The sequence below is a fragment of the Salmo salar genome, chromosome 08, assembly GCF_965601325.2.
Source record: "Salmo salar chromosome 08, fSalSal1, whole genome shotgun sequence".
Lineage (NCBI taxonomy): Eukaryota > Metazoa > Chordata > Actinopteri > Salmoniformes > Salmonidae > Salmo > Salmo salar.
In genome coordinates this window covers 20,552,344-20,578,550 of record NC_138298.1, presented here as the reverse complement: position 1 = coordinate 20,578,550, position 26,207 = coordinate 20,552,344, and the positions used below count along the sequence as shown (strand labels likewise).

At 43.0% G+C, this 26,207-nt stretch overlaps 1 protein-coding gene across 1 annotated transcript; it reads right to left on the bottom strand.

The window, feature by feature from the left end:
* Positions 1 to 562: 562 nt before the first annotated feature.
* LOC106610182 (SH3 domain-containing protein 19-like) lies at positions 563 to 25,991 on the bottom strand. The gene is made up of 21 exons (XM_082978433.1): positions 25,504 to 25,991; positions 25,188 to 25,274; positions 16,456 to 16,495; positions 14,478 to 14,518; positions 14,061 to 14,100; positions 13,497 to 13,632; positions 12,904 to 13,084; positions 11,563 to 12,696; positions 7,389 to 7,508; positions 6,781 to 6,893; positions 5,976 to 6,016; positions 5,617 to 5,848; positions 5,076 to 5,144; positions 4,711 to 4,857; positions 4,275 to 4,347; positions 3,712 to 3,842; positions 3,197 to 3,491; positions 2,522 to 2,568; positions 2,132 to 2,318; positions 1,548 to 1,657; positions 563 to 1,405 (listed from the first exon to the last, which is right to left on the bottom strand). The coding sequence occupies exons 2-21, from the start codon at positions 25,249 to 25,251 to the stop codon at positions 1,295 to 1,297; spliced, it is 3,312 nt and encodes a 1,103-aa protein (XP_082834559.1). The 5' UTR covers positions 25,252 to 25,274; positions 25,504 to 25,991; the 3' UTR covers positions 563 to 1,294.
* Positions 25,992 to 26,207: the final 216 nt, after the last annotated feature.

The window sequence follows — 26,207 nt, the reverse complement described above, 5'->3', positions numbered from 1 at the left end:
CAGGTATCCTTTACCTTAAATCCATAAAATTCCCTTTCAAGATATGTTTAACACCTTTCAGTGGATGTTTTGCCATGTCCCGGGTGTTATCAACTTCCAAGAAATAAGCCAAAATATTTGATATTTCATTATCTTAAATGACTGATTTGTCCTTGATCACTTTCCATCCTATTTGTCGTAACTCAATTTAAGTAAACCCCTTCCTACAATGATGCCACATTCAGGAAGTGTCAATTTATTTGGTGGGAAAACAATGGTGCAAAGCTAAATAACATTTCTACCCACCCTGTTAAGCTGATTTGGATAATTACCAAAATATATAACTTAAAGTTTGAGAAAAGTTCAAATCCTGTTCAAGTGTTGACCAATACGCTAGCGTAATCTTGCTCACTAAAATCTATGGCTAATTTACAATCCACATTTCCACCCTGTGAGGATTATACAAAAAATAAATTAAAAAAGCCTAAACTTGACCAATATGTTTTTCTGAAAGTCAAACCTTTTGACACTTTCCTCAAAGTTATGAATGACCCTGTTAAGGAGAATTGACTTCATAAAAGTCTTAATTTCTTAAATAGATCTTTATTTCATGAACCAGCTGAGCATTTTAGCACAATTAGCCACCAGAAAAGGCTTTTAGGGGGCTACATACAGGCAGTATTGTAAGAACCACAATTCATAGTTTGAGGAAATATTGTACTACAACGGCTATATATAATGTGCAATGGTGTGGTCAACATGTTAAATACTGCATATCTGGATTAGAACAAAGCTTGTAAGGGTTTTGTGGCAGGAACTTCTTATGAATGCCTGTTCAATTCAGTTACAGCCAGCCATTCTCAGATGCATCATCATACAAAGTTATTTCATTACTTTCACAGGTAACACTTTATTTGGATAGTCTGTAGAGCATCTACAGATGGACTATCAGTAACATTTCAACTAGCCCTAACCCTTACCGTAACCTTCGCAAGCAGTTGCTTATCCTCAGATAGTATGACCGCATACAGATGGACTATCCAAATAAAGTGATCCATTCACATTTATAAATACTATTCAAAAAAACAATGTTGCATTCAAAAAGACACCCAATAGCTTTCTGTGGGAGATTGTCCGGTCACTCTAGTTTTAAGCTTCAAAGTAGAGAACTACTGCAGTCCAGTGGGGCAAAAAGTCACTTTGGAATATTCAGTTTCCTATCATCTTTCAGGTTCTCATATTTCCATAGTTCAAAAGACATTAGTCGTGATGAAACCACAGACACGCCCCAGTGTCTTTGTTAAGGGTAGATTACTCATGCCAGCACTTGGATATAATTTTTAGGCACCAACGCTCGCTTCCCCCTCAACTCTCCCAGGAACCATTCATCGTCAATGGACTCCAAGTTGGTGATGATATCCCCCGCCTATAGCAAGAGAAAGGAAAGTTATACTGTAGGCCTAGTACCTGTAGTGTGTGTGTATATATATATTTGACTGTTGATTGTAACAAACAGAATGTTAACTCTTTTGTTGTAATTAACTATTGAATGTTAACAGTAGAAATACCTTCAGTGAGAGCTCCTCATCACATTCAGCTGTGAAGTCGAACAGCGCTTTACCTCTGCTTCCTTCCCCATTAGTCACACTCTGCTGTCTGTCCAACACTGGAGAGTTGCCTGGACAGAGACAACGGGAATCATCAGTACCTTAAATGTCCTTATAATGAGAGTTTATTCATAGTAAATGTCCTACTATGCTGCCCTATGAGTAGACCAGGAATATCTGTATGTATCAGAGGCGGCTGGTGGGGGGAGCTATAAGAGGATTGGCTCATTTTAAAGCCTGGAATGGAATTAATGGAACGGTATCAAACATACAGAAACCATGTTTGACTCTGTTCCATTCATTCCATTCCAGTCTTTACAATGAGCCCGTCCTCCTATAGCTCCTCCCACCAGCCTCTGATATATAGGCCTATTCAAACTGTGGGTTTTGCTTTGAATGTATCAGTAGTTGTTTTTTTGTCATGTGTCAATCATCACCCTGGCAAAGTTATTTGAATTGAATTAAACCAAAAGTATAAATATTTTTAAAATAAATATAAAAAACTCGTACCACAAGATGGCGCCATAAGAACGCCCTATTATTACCTGAGCTGGTCTCTACGAAGGCTGTGGGGAAGAATCCTTCTCTACCGTTAAGCCTTCCAGAGCACCACTCGGCATCTACATGCTGTGTGACCAGGATACGGTCTCCCTGTTGGAAGGACAGTTCCTCTTCTGTCTGGCCTACAAAGTCATACAGAGCCACGGCCCACTCCACTCCTGACGAACCAGACTATAGACAGGGATATACATGTTAGTGGACACTCTCATACACAAGCTCTAATCATGAATCATTGGATATACACACAGAGGTCATTAGGCTACCCCAGACTACAGCTAAGGCCAAACACCAGACACTGACACACATACACCTGTATTGTGATGTTCGTTTGTGTTATGTTGTAAAGACCGGTAACAGTACCACATGAACCATACCTGTATGGGTTTGGCAGCCTCTTGGGTCTTGGTTGAAGAAACCATGCCTGAGAAATGCAGTAGCGGTATTCAGATAGAAAGCATATTGTGTTGAAAGTTGCTGAACATAAAACTGAATGGGGAATGAGTGTGTGGGAGTACACTAGTGCACTGCTAGAGCCAGTGAGAAGGACATGTAGCGCACAGAGTGAGCTGTACCGTATTAATAAAAAGGTCTTAGTACAGGGGCTTACACAGAGCATAAACTTGTTGCACTGATTCCATACATTCCTCAGAGGGAAGTATCAGCCTACACATTACGAGAGAGATGGAGGCAGTTCACTGTAGACTAGTTCTAGAGAAACCTTTTGTACTGGTGGACAAACCGCAATAGGGGTACAGGATACGTGACGATACAGCTAAAATCCCCCGTGCCAAAAATAAATAATTCACTGTGTTTGTGGCCTGGCCACCTTTGACCTTACACTACGACCTCAGAAATTGGATGCCGGAACGACATGAACTTCCGTGGGAAAATTCCAATGTCTCCAATTCTCTGATTATGTTTACAATGTCAAGATAGGGACACACATCTCAAGCCGAGGTTCCTTAATGATTTAAAGGCCCAGTCTGTGATATGTCATTTAATATGTTCCATTTCAAGCTAAGAAGTGGGCCTTGAATTAAAAGTCCTACCAGGTAGTGCCATCTTGGTGGGGAATGATCCCTGTCGTTGTGGTTGTGGCGGAGGAGGAAGATCCTCTATGATATCCACAAAGTTGATGGGGAAGATTCCAATGCGGGCCCCTATCTGTCCCCTCGCCCACTCCTCTTCCATGTACTCCTTTAGCTGAATCACGTCTCCCTCAGAAAAGGTTAGCTCGTCACTCTGCTCACCCTCGAAGTCGAACCGCGCCACACACCTCGGTCCACTGACTGTTGCAGGGGGGGGCCTTGCCTTCTTTGCGTTGGTCAGTGTTGGTGCATTTGACTAAATAGAGAGAAAAAAAATCTATCAAAACACATTGAACACATTAAATAGCTGGACTTATTTGTATACATCCTATAGATCACTTTATGGACTGGTTTCTCACACAAAAGACTTTGAATAGAGACTATTTATTGAACAGTTTTTCATCCAGGAGTAGGCTTAATCTGAGTCTTGGAAACCAGCCCTATCTCTATAGCTGAAACATTGACTGAAGTCTTACCATAACTTTGACGTAGCTGACAGGGAAGAAGCCAGAGGAGCCTCTACAGGAGCCGCGGTACCACTCACTGTCCACCTGCTCCACATTGGTCACCACATCCCCCTCCCTCAGACCCAGCTCCCCTGGACCCTCTGGATAGGATACAACACATGTCAATCAAATCCCACTGCTGACACCAACTGACAACACAAACTCTAGCATGAACTCTACTTTGTGGATATCAATTGCTGAGGGAAACACAGAACTAAGCAATAAAAACATGCCAGCCATATTGCAAATTATTTGAGGCGATTCAAATCTGTAAACACTTTTTTTGTGAGCCTCTTCTAGATTCTAAAAGTTACTTTACTTGGCGTGGACATGTTTGGGGGAACTCAAAACAGCTGTAAAAGCATGCCAGCCATATTGGAATTTATTTGACATGATTAAAATCTAATAAATGACTTAAAATATTGTAAGGTGTACAATCCAATAGCCAATGTGTTTGTTAATATAGGACATAGGAGACTTGTTAGGTTGTGTGTTATGGTGGTCAGCGTGCCAGAGCAGGTACTGTTCTGTACCTGGGGTGAAGTCATGGAGGACCTGCACCTGCAGACCACTGCTGCCCCTACGAGACCCAACTGTGCTGACACCCTGTAAGAAGAGAAAACACATCCAGGTATATGTGGAATTTACAGAAACATGTACAAAAGAGGGATTTAGAGACTAAACTAAAAAAATACTCCAAGTTCACAATGAAAGTTCCTATGTGGCTACAAAGAAATAAAAAACTATTGGCGCTAGATATACTAAACATAGGCTAATCAAACTAAATAGGGGGTAGCCAAACAAAATAAGAGGTAGCCAAACAAAATAAGGGGTAGCCAAACAAAATAAGGGGTAGCCAAACAAAATAAGGGGTAGCCAAACAAAATAAGGGGTAGCCAAGTTACCTGGAAAGTAAGAGGGCAGACATGTTTTGATTGACAGCTCATTGTAAATGGTTGAAGACATTACCTGTGACAGAGCTGGTTTAGTTGGGGCACTGGAGAGAGGAGTGATGACTTTCATGTGAGACTTCTGGACTCGGCCCCGGGTGTCTCCCACTTGACATTCAAAGGTCTTGTGGTCGAGCTGCTCGATCAGCAGCAGCAACTCATTTTTCTGTGGGAGAAAATCAAGAAGCATTTGATATTAACTTCTACTAAATTGTCTTTTCCTTAAAGAAAAAAAAATATTACAAAACAGTAAGGTGAAATAAGTAAATCCATAAAACTAGTGATCAAATCAGGTTTAAATACAGTAGTCATTAACATTTTCTCATATCATGTTCTTGTTGTTGCTAGAAGCAAAACCTCCAAAACATGCAGACAGTGATTTACCTGGAATGAGAGTTCCCCTGTGTCTCTCCCACTGTAGTCAAACTCTGCTATCCCGTGGGGAAGTCCAAGCTAGACCAACACACATGACAAAGAAAACATTCAGAAAACATACACAGGCTTACTATGTGACACTTGCCACAACTACAGTACACAACAGTTCCACTGAAATCCACCATGGATCTGCCTTGGGGGCGGCAGAGCAGGCAGCCTCGGGGGCAGCAAGGACAGAGCGGGCTGCCTTGGGGGCAGCAGGGGCAGAGCAGGCTGCCTCGGGGGCAGCAGGGCAGAGCAGGCTGCCTTGGGGGCAGAAGGGGCAGAGCAGGCTGCCTCGGGGGCAGAAGGGGCAGAGCAGGCTGCCTCGGGGGCAGAGCAGGCTGCCTCGGGGGCAGCAGGGGCAGAGCAGGCTGCCTCGGGGGCAGCAGGGCAGAGCAGGCTGCCTTGGGGGCAGAAGGGGCAGAGCAGGCTGCCTCGGGGGCAGAAGGGGCAGAGCAGGCTGCCTTGGGGGCTGCAGCAGAGCGGGGTGGAAACTCTAAGCTCTCACCGTGTATTGGTTGTAGAGACGGTGGCCAGGGTTGGGCCTGGGGGGAAGCACAGGTCCCTTCTTCTTGGGCTTCTGAGCCTGGGGCTGCTTGGGTGATGGAGCTACTGATGAAGCTGGTGCTCTACGGGTGGAGAGGGATTGACGTGGACCATTTATCCGGGGCGGGGGTGGCCTTCCTGGGCCTACTTTTGCTGGAGGTGGGCGAGGAGGGAGGACCTTAGCTCCACCAGGCCTGGAAGAGATCAACAGCAGTATGAAGTTAATTAAAGCCATGTGTCTAGGACTGTATCTAATATGTTATCAATGGATCGTTACCCCTCTTTATCCCCTAAAATGACCCACGATGTGATGTTACTGACCGAGGAGGGAGGCCCGGTATGGACTCAGAATCAAAGGACTCCTACAGTTCAAATCAACAGAAAAAAGGTTGTTACTATTATGCTCAAAGACGCAACGTGGCAGTCTAGAAACAGATGTGAATTGATGACAACCAGGGTACTTCTCTAATCTCTCCCAGATCACATTTAACACCACATGGGATTGAATGACCTCCCCTGAACAAAACAGACTTCCTACACCTACTACCTTCGCAGCGCTCAGCAGCTAGGGCAACCATAGCAACCAAGTTAATGACTGCTCAATGTGCCCTTCCTTAGTCACTGCTAACAGCTAGCTGTACAGTACTAGTCAGTCATTGTTTACACTACACTGGCCCCTTTGTGTGGTCTGCGGTTGAGAACCACAGGTGGAGGTGAATGTTGGCGGTGGCCAGGTAAAAGGCTGGTTTGTCAGGCTAGTTTAGCACTGCTTCTGACAGGGCTGGTTTTCAAGCCACCATGAATGAAATGACACTAGAGAATCGTGAGTGACGCTGAAGAAAAATACAAAGTAGCACTTTGACTAGTCTTTTTATGTCCTTTTAGCTAAGCCTTCTCGCTGCACAAAAGCCCAGTTATGTCATAGCCAAGCCGGGCCGGGAGCTACTGACTGGCTCTGGCTTCCCCAGAGAGAGTGCAGTATTGTGGTGGTGTGGAGAAAGAACTATGTCAGTAATCTCTTGTATTTCCTGTTTTCTAGTAGTCGAAGAGAAGCTAGGTAGCCTACTGTAGATCAATAGTGCTTCTGTTGGAGAAGTATATGGGGAAAGAAGGTGGTAGCACTTACCTGGAAGGGGAAGCGGGTTGAGATGCTTTGTTTACGGGTCATGGGGGATGGCAGTGACCCTACAGGCTTCTGTGCAGGGAGAGGAGGAGGGTTGTCCAAAGTCCCATCAAACACTGAGAGAGAAAACCATCAACGTTTTAGACTGGACACACTGTACAAACCATACAGTCAACTCTTAATCCATGCAAAAGTTTGGGGTTATTGTATTTTTGCACTAATTCACTGGCTTGGTGTTGCCATGAATGAACGCTCTGAAATGGAACATGAACATACTCAAACTACGTGTCGAAGTAAATAAAGTATTGAAATTCAGATTAACTGACTCACTTATCAGGAGTCGACTGTACACACTCACTAAGACACCAAAGCACAGACACAGACACACACATTCAAACATACACACTTACAGTTTGTTTGAGAAAATGGCTCGCCAGCAACAACAAAAAATCAACAGCATCTAATCCATCATTAGGTTATGTCAAAACCTTTTAATTTGCGTAGACCCAGATGGAGATGAGAGGGCCTTTATATAAGGTCATACATATGTGGATATGGAGTATGCCACATAACTCACTACTCAGAGAGTAGAGCAGGTGGACTAGACTCACGTTTTCCTTTACTGGGCACTCTAATGGTGGTGGGTCTTCTGGTTACACTCTGGTTACTCTGTCTGCTGAAGGAAACGCCGCCGCCCACATCACTACCCACAGGGTTCACTGGGATATAGTCTGGAGAGAGACAGAGACAGAGATAGAGACGGCCAGTGTTGACTCATCAATATTTGTTAACATATAGGTCCTGCATTAGGACAATATAACAAATTCTTAGCAATGTTTAAAACCTTTAATGCCAATCTGGACCCTCTCTTTCTAAAATTATCCGCCGCAATTGTTGCAACCCCTATTACTAGCCTGTTCAACCTCTCTTTCGTATCGTCTGAGATCCCTGAAGATTGGAAAGCTGCCATGGTCATCCCCCTCTTCAAAGGGGGAGACACTCTAGACCCAAACTGTTATAGACCTATATCCATCCTGCCCTGCCTTTCTAAAGTCTTCGAAAGCCAAGTTAACAAACAGATCACCGACCATTTCGAATCCCGCCGTACCTTCTCCGCTATGCAATCTGGTTTCCGAGCTGGTCACGGGTGCACCTCAGCCACGCTCAAGGTCCTAAACGATATCGTAACCGCCATCGATAAAAGACAGGACTGTGCAGCCATCTTCATCGACCTGGCTAAGGCTTTCGACTCTGTCAATCACCGCATTCTTATCGGCAGACTCAACAGCCTTGGTTTCTCAAATGACTGCCTCGCCTGGTTCACTAACTACTTCTCAGATAGAGTTCAGTGTGTCAAATCGGAGGGCCTGTTGTCCGGACCTCTGGCAGTCTCTATGGGGTTGCCACAGGGTTCAATTCTCAGGCCGACTCTTTTCTCTGTATATATCAATGATGTCGCTCTTGCTGCTGGTGATTCTCTGATCCACCTCTACGCAGACAACACCATTCTGTATACTTCTGGCCCTTCTTTGGATACCGTGTTAACAAACCTCCAGATGAGCTTCAATGCCATACAACACTCCTTCCGTGGCCTCCAACTGCTCTTAAATGCTAGTAAAACTAAATGCATGCTTTTCAACCGATTGCTGCCCGCACCCGCCCGCCCGACTAACTTCACTACTCTGGACGGTTCTGACTTAGAATATGTGGACAACTACAAATACCTAGGTGTCTGGTTAGACTATAAACTCTCCTTCCAGACTCACATTAAGCATCTCCAATCCAAAATTAAATCTAGAATCGACTTCCTATTTCGCAACAACAAAGCCTCCTTCACTCATGCTGCCAAACATACTAGAGGTCGACCGATTATGATTTTTCAACGCCGATACCGATTATTGGAGGACCAAAAAAGCCGATGCCGATTAATCGGCCGATTTATTTATTTGTAATAATGACAATTACAACAACACTGAATGAACACTTATTTTAACTTAATATAATACATCAATAAAATCAATTTAGCCTCAAATAAATAATGAAACATGTTCAATTTGATTTAAATAATGCAAAAACTAAGTGTTGGAGAAGAAAGTAAAAGTGCAATATGTGCCATGTAAAAAAGCTAACATTTAAGTTCCTTGCTCAAAACATGAGAACATATGAAAGCTGGTGGTTCCTTTTAACATGAGTCTTCAATATTCCCAGGTAAGAAGTTTTAGGTTGTAGTTATTATAGGAATTATAGGACTATTTCTCTCTGTACGATTTGTATTTCATATACCTTTGACTATTGGATGTTCTTATAGGAACTTTAGTATTGCCAGTGTAACAGTATAGCTTCCGTCCCTCTCCTCGCTCCTACCTGGGCTCGAACCAGGAACACATCCACAACAGCCACCCTCGAAGCAGCGTTACCCATGTAGAGGAAGGGGAACAACTATTCCAAGTCTCAGAGCGAGTGACGTTTGAACCGCTATTAGCGCGCACCCGGCCAACTAGCTAGCCATTTCACATCGGTTACACCAGCTTCATCTCGGGAGTAGATAGGCTTGAAGTCATACACAGCGCAATGCATTGCGAAGAGCTGCTGGCAAAACACACGACAGTGCTGTTTGAATGAACGCTTACGAGCCTGCTGCTGCCTACCACCACTCAGTCAGACTGCTCTATCAAATCATAGACTTAATCAATAACATAATAACACACAGAAACACGAGCCTTAGGTCATTTATGGTCGAATCCGTAAACTATCATCTCAAAAACAAAACGTTATTCCTGTTACATTGCAAAACCTTCAGTGTTATGTCATAATTACGTAAAATTCGGACAAATTACCCAAAGTGTTGCATATACCCTGACTGCGTGCAATGAACGCAAAATGACACAATTTCACCTGGTTAATATTGCCTGCTAACCTGGATTTAATTTAGCTAAATATGCAGGTTTAAAAATATATACTTCTGTGTATTGATTTTAAGAAAGGCATTGATGTTTATGGTTAGGTACAGTCGTGCAACGATTGTGCTTTTTTCGCAAATGCGCTTTTGTTAAATCATCCCCGTTTGGCGAAGTCGGCTGTCTTTGTTAAGAAGAAATAGTCTTCACAGTTCGCAACGAGCCAGGCGGCCCAAACTGCTGCATATACCCTGACTCTGTTTGCAAGAGAAGTGACACATTTTCCCTAGTTAAAAGAAATTCATGTTAGCAGGCAATATTAACTAAATATGCAGGTTTAAAAATATATACTTGTGTATTGATTTTAAGAAAGGCATTGATGTTTATGGTTGGAGCAACATGTACCTAAGCGATTATATGCAAGCAGGACAGGCTAGATAAACTAGTAATATCATCAACCATGTGTAGTTAACTAGTGATTATGATTGATTGATTGTTTTTTATAAGATAAGTTTAATGCTAGCTAGCAACTTACCTTAGTTTCTTACTGCATTCGCGTAACCTCGTGGAGTGCAATGTAAAGCAGGTGGTTAGAGCGTTGGACTAGTAACCGAAAGGCTGCAAGATTGAATCCCTGAGCTGACAAGGTAAAAATCTGTCTTTCTGCCCCTGAACAAACAGTTAACCCACCGTTCCTAGGCCGTCATTGAAAATGAGAATGTGTTCTTAACTGACTTGCCTAGTTAAATAAAAAGATATTTTTTTTAAAAGTTAAAAAAATAAATCGGCCAAATCGGCGTCCAAAAATACCGATTTCCGATTGTTATGAAAACTTGAAATCGGCCCTAATTAATCGGCCATTCCGATTAATCGGTCGACCTCTAAAACATACCCTCATAAAACTGACTATCCTACGATCCTTGACTTCGGCAATGTCATTTACAAAATAGCCTCCAACACTCTACGCAGCAAATTAGATGTAGTCAATCACAGTGCCATCCGTTTTGTCACCAAAGCCCCATATACTACCCACCACTGCGACCTGTATGCTCTCGTTGGCTGGCTCTTGTTGGCTGGCTCTTGTTGGCTGGCCCTCGCTTCATATTCGTCGCCAAACACACTGGCTCCAGGTCATCTATAAGTCTTTGCTAGGTAAAGCCCCGCCTTATCTCAGCTCACTGGTCACCATAGCAACACCCACCCATAGCACGCACTCCAGTAGGTATATTTCACTAGTCATCCCCAAAGCCAACTCCTCCTTTGGCTGCCTTTCCTTCCAGTTCTCTGCTGCCAATGACTGGAACGAATTGCAAAAATCACTGAAGCTGGAAACATATCTCCCTCACTAACTTTAAGCATCAGCTGTCATAGCAGCTTACCGATCACTGCACCTGTACACAGCCCATCTGTAAATAGCCCACCCAATACCTCATCCCCATATTGTTATTTATTTTTGCTCTTTGCACCCCAGTATCTCTACTTGCACATCATCATCTGCACATCTATCACTCCAGTGTTAATGCTAAATTGTAATTATTTTGCCACTATGGCCTATTTATTGCCTTACCTCCATAACCTTACTACATTTGCACAAACTGTACATAGATTTTTCTATTGTGTTATTGACTGTACGTTTGTTTATCCCATGTGTAACTCTGTGTTGTTGTTTTTGTCGCACTGCTTTGCTTTATCTTGGCCAGGTCGCAGTTGTAAATGAGAACTTGTTCTCAACTGGCCTACCTGGTTAAAAAAAGGTGAAATAAAAATGTAATTTAAAAAACTGCAGGCGTTATAAATTAGCTTATATGTGTTTTAACTATACTTAGAACACTTATACTACTAAGTTAACCAATTAAGTCAGTGGTGAAATGCATGCTGCTGTACTTACTCATGGGGTTGTCCATGTATTCATTGACTGCCTCTGTGGTGGTGATGGAGGCTGAGTTGTGGTTGTTGAGGTTGAGTCCCAGCGGCTCCTTGCGAGGTTTCTCTGGAGAGATAGGAGGTACCAACCTGGGTTCATCCTCCTCTTGGGGGAAGAGGTTCTTGGCTCTGGCCGCTATGGAGAGCCGCGACCGGGAAAGGATGGCTGTCTTGGCGGGGGGTGGAGCCTCTGGTTCTGGTTCCTTGGGTTCTGGGACTACACTGGGTTTTCTGTGGAGCACGGGTCTGGGTGCTGGGGTTGGGATGGAAGGAATAAAGGGAGTGGAGATAATGGAGATCGCCCCCTGGTAGTTATTGCCATTACTGGGCTTCTTGATTGAGGGCTTGGGGGCAAGGGCTGGGGCTGGTTTGGCTGAAATCACAGGGGGTTTGAGGTGCGCGTTCCTGGGTAGAGGCTCTGGTTGTTTTAACTCTGGTTCCCCATCGCCCTCCTGGCTCTCAAAGGCCTGGATCCGGGCCCGGATGTTACGTTGGCTGTGAAGGGCGGCCATGTCACCGTCCTCGTCACCTTCCTCGCTTTGGTCGCTCCCGTCAGTTGGCGTCTGATTGTCACTAGAGTCACTAGTGTTCTGGTCGTATTGGTCCTCAGGACAAAACACATCTAATAGTTCCTGTAGGTACTTCCCCGAGGGAGGAGCCTCGACTGCTGTGTCATCTACAGAGCTGGAACCACTGTCACTGAGCCTGACCAGAGTCTGAACTTTGACCTCCTCTGTGATTGTCTGTTTGCAGGATTTGGAACGAGGAAGCGGGATGGGACGTTCAGTGGCTACTGGGACTGTTGAGGAGGGGACTGTAGGTTCTAAGAACGTAGTGATAGTGCTGGGTTCAGAAGGTTTTATTGGCCCATCCCAGTGTACAGAAACAGATGGAGAGAGAGACCGGGTGTTTGGGATTGCACAGCTGGAATCTGTTGGGCTGGGTTGGGCTGCGGCTGACTTGGGGTCAGTTTGGTTCTTAGTGGCTGTGGCGTCTACTTGGATAAGACCAGAATCAGATACAGCTGTTGCAGTGGTAGAGACACTTTGTAAAGGCTTGGGTAAGTATGGCCTTGGTGGCTTTTTTGGCTTTATTTTCACTGAGAAGGAAGAGATTATAAACAATACATTTAGCCTATACTCACACCACTTAGATGTATAAAAAAAAACGAATGAAAACTTTGACTAAAAAGTGACGTTACATTGTTTTAGTCTTGGTAATACAAAGATATGATATTTGCCAACAATAGAGTTTTCATGACGTTGTCAGCTAACCCATCTGTAATCATCATTCTCATAAGCCTCACCTGTAGACTGTCTGTTCTCGATTGGCTGTGAGGATGCAGTGCATTCTGGGCCAGCGGCGGTGTCGTCCTTCACAGGGTCGGTCTGCGTGGCGATGGTCGTGGATCTCCGGGGGGCGGCGGTCGGCGTGACAACGGTCTCCTGGGTCTTCTCCTTGATCACCTGGTCATAGGATGGTGGTGGCTAAGACACGAGAGAGAAGGTACACACACACACACACACACACACACACACACACACACACACACACACACACACACACACACACCAAGCAAATGTGTAGCGATGTGATTATTATAACTTGTATTCGACATGCAAGCTTGCTACCGTCCTAGATTGACGTTCTATAGTAGTACAGCATGCAGAACCTGCCATGCTTGTTTCACTGCCAAATTATATGTTTGCTTTGAAAGCAGTTCATCATCTCAAACATTACACTGAAAACTGTGATAGACACAGGAACATGGTAAGGTGGATCAAACAAAATCCAAGTTAAAATTCATGCCGAACACACCCAAACTGTGAACAGGCCCAGAACACACACGCTGCTGTCTCCCCTAGTATTAGAGGCTGATGTTAGATAAATAAACAGTACCTGGGTATCTGATTGGATGCTCCCTCCCCAGATGGGCTGTGAGGGAGGCGGGGCTGCCGTAAATCCCCCAGAAGCCCCTGGGAACCAGCCGTTGGCAGCGAGCGGCTCGGCTGACAGGATGGTGGTCTCTGGACGTCTGAAAGACAAACAAGTCCATTACGCACAATACAGTAGACTACCTCAACCAAACATGACATGCAACAGACTGTTGACACTTGTCTTATGTTGACAGAAAGCCTTATGTAGCCATCATTTGTCATAAATCATTATATAGCTTTTTTAACACCATATATGGACATAATTTTGTTAATATGCCATTTTATAGACCATATTACTTTCTTTAATGGTTATTCACCAGTTGAGTCGAGGACTGTAAGCCAACATTAATATCAGTACGTTTCAGATGAACAAATGTGGATTTCACTGTAGAGCACAAGTTCTTTGCCATGGTGCACTTTACCTTGAAGCATTTGGTGTTTGATTTTTGGAATAATGAGAGTAGAACTGTATTCAGTCAGAGAGCTACAGACAGACTATAAAGTATTATGAAACTCCTCTGTTTACCTTCTGTCTCTGGTCTGTTCACTTTGGGTGCTGGTTCTCGCTGTGGGAGAAAATTATATGAAATTCATCTCTTTCAATCTGATATGTAATGAATTGAAAGAGACATTAAAAAAAACACTTGGGGGATTCAATCATGTACAATAGCTATATACCAGAGGAGGCTGGTGGGAGGAGCTATAGGAGGGCAGGCTCATTGGAATGGAATATATGGAGCAGAGTCAAACACATCAATGTATGGAAACCACATGTTTGACTCAGTTCCATTTATTCCATTCTAGCAATTACGATGAGCCACATCCTCCTATAGTTCCTCCCACCAGCCACCTCTGTTATAGACATACTTTAATCACGCTAGGTGCAATATAAAAGTATGAGAATATACCAAATAATGGACAAACTCAACAATAAGAAACTCACTTCGCTTGATGGCAGCTCGTATTGAGGACAGAGGTCCTTGGCTGGAAGAGAGAAGAGTTACCATTGAGGAGAGGAGAGTTTGACTGGAAAATACGATTTCTTACATTTATACAACCTGAGAAAGCAAAGTATAATGCTGGCAACAGTCAGACTCCACCGGATTACTACAATGGATAGACAGTGCCAATTATCCACAAGCCAACCAGCCCCCTTTATTGGCTTGAACCAGAACAGAGGAATTCTCAACAAAAATAAATTACAATCTCAGCAAATAATCCTGGCATTTGAATTGTCATTCATAGGTATCCTAGACTTCATATGTGATAAAGTAAAATAGATAATATATACCCCTTTACCTCTAAAAGACCTGAATAAGTGCAGAGTAACACCAAAGGATGATAACAACAGCGTTGATAGTTGCATCAAACCTCTTTAGCGGCAGTGGTCCTCTCTGCACTGCAGTTGCCACTGGGACGGCCACATCCTCTATCGTCAACTCCAATCCACACAACACAGCTACTGCTGCATACAGCAACCAAAAGAAGAGCCTACCTCCGGTACATGCGCCTGTTATTCGCCAGTAATCAACGTGAGAATGAGAGAAGTACCAGAGACGCAGGCACAAGAAAGAGGACAATCATTAAAAAAGCAAGCCCTTTGAAGAGTTCAACCCCGCTTGCAACTTTCCACAATCCCTCTCCAGAAAACCCTTAAAACGCAGCAGGACGCAGATCCAATCCACTGAATATCCTTAGGCATCGTCCATCTGTTACTGTAACAATGACTCAGAAATAGCCCAAGTCTAACACCTCCTCCTCTGGCCACCACATACATCTACCAAGCCCAGGGGGTGTCCAAAAGTGCACTTCTGCAATATAACGACCCCTCTTGCTGATCTGATTACCCAGGTCTGATCTGACTTCCTGACTAGGGTAGTGTTGGAGCTGACACCGCACCCCTCCCAGGCTGTGCCAGAATATGTTCCCAGAAGGGCCAACTACACAGTCTCAACGGAATGGGTTCGTGTTCATTAGGGCACACAATGGAATATGTTTTAAAACATTTTTGCAACAGAAAACAAAAATGTCTTATTGGACAATTCCAGGTGGTCCCTCCAGGTTTCTGTTTGCGTATGGTGCTTAATGAACAGGATCCAGACCAGACCCCCATAGGCCCAGCATCTTCAACACACCCTGCTCATTAACTGAACTGGAGATGTGATGTAAACCATCTGGAGGAAGACAGCAACACCCCACCCCACCCCACGTGGATAATTAGGACGATTAGCTAAGCCCGTAAACAAATAGAACAATAGGGAGGTTAAACGTCCAATAGTTGACGTTTGTTGTACTTTAACAGAGGAGGCTGGTGGGAGGAGCTATAGGAGGACAGGTTCATTGTAATGGCTGGAATGGAATAAATTGAGGTATCAAACACATCAAACATCTGGAAACCACGTTTGACTCCGTTCTATTTATTCCATTCCAGCCATTACAATGAGCCCATCCTCCTATAGCTCCTCCCACCAGCCTCCTTCTCCTTTGCAGTCAGTTTACTGAATTGAAATGGAATTGACCCCAACCCTGGACGGTAACCAACTTGGCTCTGGGGGCGTCAACAACTGAGTCAGTGTGGTTTTGTCCCCCATTCAAAAAGCTCTGACCTTCGGACACAGTGGACACAGTGTCCAACCGTCCGTCAAAGAGGATGGATCAGCGCATTGTTTGCTACCCTGCACCATTCACAACTCTCCCTCAGCAGAACTGCCTGTTAAAGAGACAGTGTTCTGGCCACTGCAGTCCTGACAGAGCCGTGGAGCAACAGAGGTGTCTAGGTAGAGCTGGAACAACCCAGGGTTTATTCTGGAGCACGCAACATTATCACAATATTAACACTTTTCCTTCTCGGTATTGAGCAAGATAGACATATTGAAATATGTAATTGACCAATATGTAATTCAATGATATGGATAACTTACCTGGAATGAAGAGCCTCAGACTTATTCCTCTCTGTTCTATCTGAAAAGAAAAGTAACCAGTGTTTTAGTTTTAACGGTCACATTTGAAAGATCAATTTATAACTAAGAAAAGACCCTAATTTTGTATACAAACAAAGCAAGCTGCAGGTACAAGGACACAGGACAAGTGAACGAAATAACTATGGACTTTGTATACCTTCTTGCCGTTCATCAAAAACGTGAATAACTACATTCAGCTGGCTCAACATTCTAGTCTGTTCTTGATCAACCAGTTACAAAGAATGACATTGACATGCAAATAGCAAAAGCATCTAAAAACAAAAACAAAAAAACATTTCTAAACACAAATAATTGTTTTGTTAATGCTCTCATCTTTATTTCATCAAGCCAGACATTATATCTGAACCATGATCTGTATAAAGAAAATCATATGTAAATAGGGGACCATGAGCAATATGTATGGAAAGAATGGCTCTCCCTCATTCTAAAATGAGCTCTCCCTCATTCACACATTCAATGGCTTATTCTGGACGTCTGACATTTCAGGGTCATGTCTAGATGGGATACAGCTTTTGTCAAATTGACGTTAAAAGTGAAATTATTTTGCATTTTAGCTAACCCTAACCCTTGCCCAACCTTAACCTAGTTCCCCTAACCTACTACGTTAATGTCCTAACCAGCTGCGCAAGTTCTCCTAAACCTGCTATGAAAAATAAATGTTGACAAAAGCTGTATCCCTTCTAGACAAACCACATTTCAGATGGAGCGAGCATTCGCCCAGGACATGCTGTACAGGTGTCATAACTGTGTCATAAGTTGTCATAAATGTGTCATGTCTTATTTCCATATATGAAATCTTCGCAAAAGATACTGAACAGACATCATTCCAAAGTTATGTCATCAGATTTAAGATATGTTAGCTGTATTTGAGATACTGATCAATGGCTAGATATTCATCTTGTAATTCTCCAAAGCGTGTATGATTGAAGCCCAATATCACATTACCATTATACCGTAGCCAACCCTTTTTTGTCTCTGAAGTGGGATCAATTCTAAGTAAATCAAATTTTATTGGTCACATACACATATTTAACAGATGTTAATGTGGGTATAGTGAATTGCTTGTGTTCCTAGCTCCAACAGCACAGTAATATCTAACAATACACAACAATAACAAAACAACAAAAATACTGCAAAATTGCTTAGGAGCTAGAAGCAGAGCTGCCATGTCTGTCGGCGCCATCAGTGATCACAGGTTCAAAGTCATACAATACACTTGAATTACCTGTATTATTTATTTCCTTCACTTTCAACCAGTGACCAGGTTTTCAGACTCTGACTGAGTGCCACGTCTGGAGCTCTCTGAGGAGGTGGACTGGCTAGCGGTCCACAGAGCACAACAGCTAAGCAAACATTTACATTCATTTGACTATACTAGAGTATATGAGTGTATGAGGCCTTTGTGCCATAGGAACTAAAATAAATCAGACAAGTAGGTCATACGAGGTTATTAGGATGCCTTTGTGTTAAAAATCATGCATTAAGCCATCTTAATATTTTGATGCTCATTTTTGTTAGCATCCTGCTAAAGACCTGACGCCATCGCCTCATTCTCTTACAACCAGTATAATACTGTTCATGTCTAACACCACACTTGCTATCTTCCATATGCTACTGCCTCAAACTTATGTTACGGACTCTACTGAACGCTACTTTATTGAGGAAAAATGTACTCTCTATGCCTGTGCTATGTGGCTGTCCCACCTAGCTATCTTAAGATGAATGCACTAACTGTAAATCGCTCTGGAAAGGGGTGTCTGCTAAACGACTCAAATGTAAATATAACATTTTTACCTCACTATGAAACAAAAAAGGTAAAAGGAAGTAACAGTTTGTTAGTGAATCAAATCCTCAGACACATTTTCACACATTTTGCACTTTGGTCTGTGAGAGATTGTTTACCTGCCTCAGTTACAGTGACAAAGACAGAATGAAGAGAGGTTTTCCAAGAGGAAATCCTTTGACATTTACATACCGGTAGATACAATGCCATACACACACTGGTCAAAGGCAAGTGCAGCGGAACAATGAATAGGATTCAATATTTAGTGGATTTTCAATATTCAACATGCGCTTCATTTACAAGTTACCGAGCTGTCAGTTGGAATACAGTGCAATCCCTACTGTGAATTGTACTGACAACATAATCTCACAGCGAAACATAGCAACAAGAGATGCTCCTACCTGTTAACGTTTTAAACACATTTCACAAATGTCAACCAAAATGGTGTGTATTATTTCCTTCTAGTCCCTCCCTACTTTTCCATGCTGTGTGTTACTGTGTAAAGAAACAAACTCCATGACCACGAACGACAACAGAGAAAGGGAGGGGTCTCTCTCTCTCCCTACTGGCTGGTGTGTTGACTTGGCCAATGTGATCAAATGGAATGTGGCCATTCAGGAAGTACCACTCTACTGTCACTCTCCTGCTCTACTGAAAAAGGTCCATGGAACACTACAAAAAAAATGACCCTCTGCTCTTAAAAGGCACAGTTCACACAAAATACAAATATGCCAGGCTTTCTTCTGGCCTTGCTTGTTACCAACTGAACAAGGTCACTGAGTGCATATTTATGTTATTATAGGGGTTGTTCTGTTTTTTCCCCCAGCCCAACACCTGTGTTAATCTAACAGGATCAAATGAACATGTTGTCTTCCTGTGTCAGAGAGAGCACAATACTGTGTGTCTTTCTGTCCGTCTTCCCTATTGGCAGGGTGTTAATGGTGGGCACACCCATTCTGACGCTACATCTCTGTTGGCAGGATCCTTGTATTTCCCTATTGTAGCACCACTCCCTGCTCTGGAAACATGCATAGCTCTATTATTTGATCATCGGTCTACGTTAGTGTTAGGAAGTAGGCTACATATTAAAAACCTTGGCACTATGTGGGACTATGTTTTGCTGGATTAGAAGGTGGAGTCAACTGTTACTCTATTCCAATCCATCATAGATAGTACATCCAGACATAGCGCCACATCATTTTTGTCATTTAGCAGACGTTCTTATCCAAAGCGACTTACGGTAGTGAGTACATACTTTTTCGTACTGTTCCGCCCGTGGGAGTCGAACCCACAACCCTGGTGTTGCAAGCACCATTCTCTACCAACTGATCCATAACATATCCTCTTTCCTAGAAGTCACTCAGCAGGTCGTGCGACCATTATGAAACACACTTTCACTTTTTATTTTAGATAAGATATAGCTGTAGAAACGAGGCATAAAAGCACTCCATCCATAGAAGTACTTTCCTTAGATACTTGTTATTGCTGGCTTAGTGAAAAGGCTCAACCCTCTTTCTCTGAGTGGTGGGACAGAGACATTTGCCAGGTCATGGACTCCTCCTTCTGAAGGCTTTTATGGAGGGCTTCCAATAGTAAATATCCCATGACAGGTTATGGACAAAGACACAATAAATAAATACAAATATAAGATTAGTTTAGATAGATAGCCTATTGAATATGAAATAAATGTCATTTTTAACACCAAAAAGAAGCAACAAAACAAGAGAGGATGCAAAACAACTGTCTGTATCTCATTAAAGAGAAAAGAAACAGAGATATGGTTTTAAAGCTGATTTGCTTGCTAAAAGACCAGCTACAATAATATCCATTGAAGGGAACCCATACAGAAACACCACAAAACGACTCACTATGACACATGCTAACATCACTCAGAACTGGGGCAGCCCTCTGTAAAGAACAAGTGGTAAGAGGGAGTGTAGAAAAAAAGCCTATCTGTTCATTTGCAAGCTAGGCCCAGGACTTCAAACCAACCAGAGAGGTCAGAAGTAAGGTTACAGACCATGGAGGGTGGGGCTAGGCTATGAAGGCACAGCTGTGTGGAGACAAGGGGCTAGTTCCCATCCCTAGTCAGTCCATAAAGAAGCATCTTCCTCTATATCCCGACCCCGGTAACATGGCATGTTCAGGAACGTGAGCTCTCATATTCTGGGTTTATTTATACAGCGCAGGAATTTCTGCTTCTTCCCAAAACCCCATTAGACTTCCATGGGTTTTCATATCCTTGTATCCTACTTCCCACACAGGCAGAACAGACACTGATGTCCTCATAGGGTAGGATCAAAGTCTTCCCTATACTTTCTCAAAGGGAATGTTTGAAATGATTTAGGGTGGGCTGGGGGTTAATGGCTGGGTAAGTGGGTTGGTGGGTGAACGCAACAGCTGCACATTAACTGTGTCCAATCCAGACCCATTGTGGGTCAGTTTTGAGAGATGTTCTATAGGAAGTCAAACCCATGGACCAGACAGGTCAGTTGGACTAGCCAGTAGAAATAAGGAACCAAGTCAATATTGTGTGTCAATTATTGAACAGCATGTTATTATGTTAACCAATGATAAACTATCTGGCAGAAATACATTTGTTTAAATTGTATTCACTTAGCAGATGCTCTCATGCAGAACGAATTACAGTAGTGAGTGCATACACTTTCATACTTGTTTTGCACTGAGCACAGCACAACCCCCCCCCCCTCTGAAGCACTCTGAAGACAGGTCAGTTGGACTAGCCAGTAGAAATACACTGTCAATTATTGAACATCAATTTATCATTATTATCGTTAATCAACGATAAACTATCTGCCAGAAAGAGTGAAGCATTCTGGGTGATATTGAAATACCAGCTTTTGTGCACTGCACATCTATTTTCTCTGTTGTGGTTCTACAGCACATTAATATGTACATCTCATTTGCTACAAGGGAAACAGGCTCCGCATTAATATTTGAGAGCCTTTTCATCACACAAAAGAAAAGAGCTTTTCACGGCTGTCATTACGCTGCCTCCATGTGGAGTCAAATTGATAAGAAATGGATTTGTCGACGTCGAGTGGGGAAGCTAATATTTTACAACGGGACAAAAATGGGATGAGTCAATTAAAATCTAATATGCCTTTTTGGAAATAGACAGTTTAATTGCCAAATACTAATGATGGTTGGATTTGTATTAAGTGATAAGCCTCAGCTAAGGGAGACACGATTCTTCAAAGGAAGACAAAATATGAATTCCTCCTTCTCCATACTCCTACAACCACCCGAGGGTGAGAGAGAGACAGAGAGAGAGAGGAGGGGGTCTAAGTTACATGGGGGGGTTGTGCTGTGTCCATGTTCATGTATTGAATCTCAAATGGTTATATATATATTATATTCTGCTTGGAATAATAAACAGTCAGGTGGAACAGATATTATGTCTACGGCTATAAAAACATAACATTGTGAATGTGGAGCGCTCCATCCTTGCATGAAAAACAGACAGACATTATCATGTCACCTATGAATAACACAGTGTCAGGAGCTGATTAACATGACTCATGTCAAGACATGATTAGGTGATGTCAAAGAGGAGTCATCCATGGATGTTTGGGGGGAGATGACAGTCTAACGGAGATCTTGCTCAATGCAAGGAGGTTAAACTTTGGCCAATTGAAAATGCCGATGAAGAACAGTATGCACAAAGTTATCATCAATGATAACATATGGCATCATACGGTGCATGGCATATGAGTAATATGAGATAATGTATATTACTCTTAAAAAGTGACAAGCATATACTGTATACTGAAGCCTTAATAGGCTAATCTCAGCTTGTGACAGAAATAACTTCATATGATATAGCCTAGCTAGCCTACACACATGTGCAGTAGAGTTGGCAGTTGGCACCATTATCAAGTTACAAGACAACAGTTCCTGCTCGCCTGTTCCATCACTCTGTACAGAGTCAACCCACCTGCCCATAGGATCAGTCTGATCTCCCCATACAGACAGCTGCAGTTAACCCAGGCCTGAACTAACACACTGGGCATGGAGGCTTGTGTTGGGTGGGGTGGGGTGTGTCTTTTCTGGGAAGTCAGGTGTTTGCTCAACAGGTGTTGCTGCTTATTTCTCCCCTACCTACACTAGGAAGGTCTAACCATTCTATGGGTCCAAACACATTGTTAGATTGGAAATTGCTCGGCATAGAACCACGTTTAGAATCAGAATTCAAAGGCGAGGGGAAGTTCAATATACCAACAGCCATTGAAATGTAAAATAGCAAACCAAATGCAATGACTAAAATCAAATCAAACTTTATTTGCCACATGCGCCGAATACAACAAGTGTAGACTTTACTGTGAAATGCTTACTAACAAGCCCTTAACCAACAGTGCAGTTCAAGAAGAAGAAAATATTTACCAAGTAGGCTAAAATAAAAAGTAACACAATAAGAATAATGAGGCTATATACAGGGGGCACCGGTACGGAGTCAGTGTGCAGGGGTACAGGCTAGTTGAGGTAATCTGTACATGTAGGTGGGGGCGAAGTGACTATGCATAGGTAACAAACAAACAGCGAGTAGCAGCAGTGTACAAGAGGGGGCAGGTGTCAATGTAAATTGTCCGGTGGCGATTTTTATGAATTGTTCAGCAGTGTAATGGCTTGGGGGTAGAAGCTGTTGAGGAGCCTTTTGGTCCTAGACTTGGCGCTCCGGTACCACTTGCCGTGCGGTAGCAGAGAAAACAGTCTATAACTTGGGTGACTGGAGTCTCTGACAATTTTATGGGCTTTCCACTGACACCGCCTATTATATAGGTGCTGAATGGCAGGAAGCTTGGCTCCAGTGATGTACCAGCCGTTCGCACTACCCTCTGTAGCACCTTACGGTCAGATGCCGAGCAGTTGCCATACCAGGCAGTGATGCAACCGGTCAGGATGCTCCTGATGGTGCAGCTGTAGAACCTTTTGAAGATCTGGGGACCCATGCCAAATCTTTTCAGTCTCCTGATGGGGAAAAGGTTTTGTCGTGCCCTCTTCACGACTGTCTTGGTATGTTTGGACCATGATAGTTCATTGGTGATGTGGACACCAAGGAACTTGAAACTCTCGACCCGCTCCACTACAGCCCCGTTGATGTTAATGGGGGGCCTGTACGGCCCGCCTTTTCCTGTACTCCATGATCAGCTCCTTTGTCTTGCTCACATTGAGGGAGAGGTTGTTGTCCTGGCACCACACTGCCAGTTCTCTGACCTCCTCCCTATAGGCTGGCTCATCGTTGTCAGTGATCAGGCCTACCACTGTTGTGTCATCAGCAATCTTAATGACGGTGTTGGAGTCGTGTTTGGCCATGCAGTCGTGGGTGAACAGGGAATACAGGAGGGACTAAGTACACACCCCTGAGGGGCCCCAGTGTTAAGGATCAGCCTTGGCAGACGTGTTGTTGCCTACACTTACCACCTGGGGGCGGCCCGTCAGGAAGTCCAGGATAAAGCCTACATACATGTATTCATTTACAACCCTTTCTCTTGATATACACGAAGATTGTGTGGCATAAGAGATATGAATACATTTTAGAAGTGATTTCATCAGGAAATAAAACGACAAAGCAGAAATATATAGAGCCAAAATGAACAGGATCAACCTGTCTGCCAAGTGCCAGTGGTTTTCCAGATGCATTTCCAGCAACACAGTTAGCACCAAGTGACACATCTTGGCTGGAATGAGATGCGGAATATTTTAAGTGTCGGGACATGTACAATTTGTTGTGTCATCCTTCCTGTCTGGTTGGCAGTTTCAGGGTTTTCCAGACCATTTCCTTGTGGTTGTAGCACTGTTAACTGACTGCTGTATCTGATACACACAGGTAGTTGCTACCAGCTGCTGTATAAAAGTATACTTTCACTGAATGACGTGGTGAGAGCATTGTGTCAACCATAGCAGCTGGATACTGTAATGGTGCAGAACAGAACTAGGGTTTATTTCTATATAGCACTAGAAACTGATTTGGAGTTGCTAGAAGGCATGAGAGAAGTGAGATAGAGCAAGGGTTTTCAAACTTTGGGTTTGTGTACTATTATTTTATATAGAAACTTCTTGGATATTTTTTATGTGACCAATTGTTATTTAGGAAAATCGCTAGCTGCAACAGAATACAATCGTTGATACCATTGTATGTCTCTGCATCAAGTATGAAGGAAGTTAAAGGTAGTTTTGCGAGCCAACGCTAACTAGTGTTAGTGCAATGACTGGAAGTCTACAAGAACAGTTAGCATGCTAGCTGTTCTTGTTGATTGGACTCTACCATCTGAAGTAGTAATTTTCAGATGGAAAAACAGTTTCAGTGTCAACTTAAATGATCAAAACCAGATAGAAAGCAGGCCAAAAATATATTTTACTATTTATATTTTTGAATAATATCATATTTGAGAACTAACAATCAAATAAAAGCTAGACAATCAGAGAGAATATAATATTTTTTAAACTGGGCATTCAGGACACATGCCCACTGATTTTGATATGTTTGAGCAGAGGAACACAGCATTAGCCATGGCAAAATGCATAGAATTTCTGGAAATTAGCTTCAAAACTGCAACAAAAAAGATCTCAGCTCAATGGAATGGAACAATTTGTAGAATTGCATAACATTTTCTTTACAACAACAATAACAATAAGTTATATGAATTCAATTTTCAGCTAAATTGTATAATTTCCTACACACTTAACCATATGTTTCATGATGGAACACTGTTCCAAGTTGTCATGTTCATGGGTTAAAAGGTAAAAGTCCACGTTTTGAAATGATATTGCCCCAAAGTGTCACACACATGTAGCCTACTTCAGGAGACGCTGTATCAAAATTACAAGAGATTGACCTTGGCGATAGATTGTTGACAAGTGGACATACCTGTTGCTTGATTTCGGTTCCGTATATCCCTCAACTCCTCCTCTTCTCTTCTGCCTTCAGCCATAGGAGATGAGAACACTGCGGCGCCTGGTAATTTCCGGCAAATTAGAAACGTGTTATTAAAAAAAGTATTGACTGAGGTGGGAAATTAATTTGCCTTGTAAACAGTCTCGGCTGGGGCGTAAAGTTGGGTCTTTACGAGTTGGGAAAACCCGAAGTAGGCCTACGCCGGCCACAGAGTATAACTTTCTACAACTGTGTTTGTGTTAATGTCATTTTGTAGAATATAAGGGGTAGTTAGGCTATAGCTCCCTACCTTGTCCGCACCGACAGTAGCCCGACCCGAATGTCAACAACAGGAACTGAATTGTCTGGCAAAAGCGGTATCACAAACGGAGATGGTGCCCCGGAATTCAGAACAACTGAACTGAGTGGAGTGGAGTTGACAGACCGCAACAAAAGTTTCTCTCCTCACCACAATGTCTGAGTAAAACCACTGCGACCCGAACACAAAGAATTGTAGCCTAACGGAGTGAGTGGTCACAGTGTTCTCTTGTGCGTATTGGGGAAGCTGTTATCCATAAAACGTTTTAAAAAACAACATCCAGAGCACCGCTATTTGCCCATAGATACCCAGACGGCCGCCCATAGTGATGATACTAGTTCACCCATGTCATTCAATACATGTTACGGCTTGCAGAGACAGGCAGAAACAGTTTTTTTGTTGTTGAAGCACGTACAAATGAAAAGGAAGCCTACTACTTTACATATTAGCCTACTAACGGTTGAGTTGTGTAAAAACAAATGTTGTAGTTATTCAGCTAGAAGTAATGATTAGATATGCAAATTTCTATTTTTCTCTTCAAGGTAATCTGATTTCCATACTGTATGAACTCTTCCCGCCCACCCTGTTGCGCCACCCGTGTGTGACTCGCACCTGACTCGGGTGAAGACAAGACAGTCTCCCGCCTCGTCTCCTTGGGGCATGGTAGTTCCACAGCTATTATCTTGTTAGACAAA

Excerpts from the sequence above, each read along its gene's own strand:
- LOC106610182 (XM_082978433.1), bottom strand. The coding sequence starts at position 25,251 with ATGGCTGAAGGCAGAAGAGAAGAGGAGGAGTTGAGGGATATACGGAAC. Across the intron at positions 5,849-5,975 it reads ATACCGGGCCTCCCTCCTCG|GCCTGGTGGAGCTAAGGTCC; the intron begins GTCAGTAACATC and ends GATCTCTTCCAG. Across the intron at positions 3,843-4,274 it reads CCTCCATGACTTCACCCCAG|AGGGTCCAGGGGAGCTGGGT; the intron begins GTACAGAACAGT and ends TATCCTATCCAG.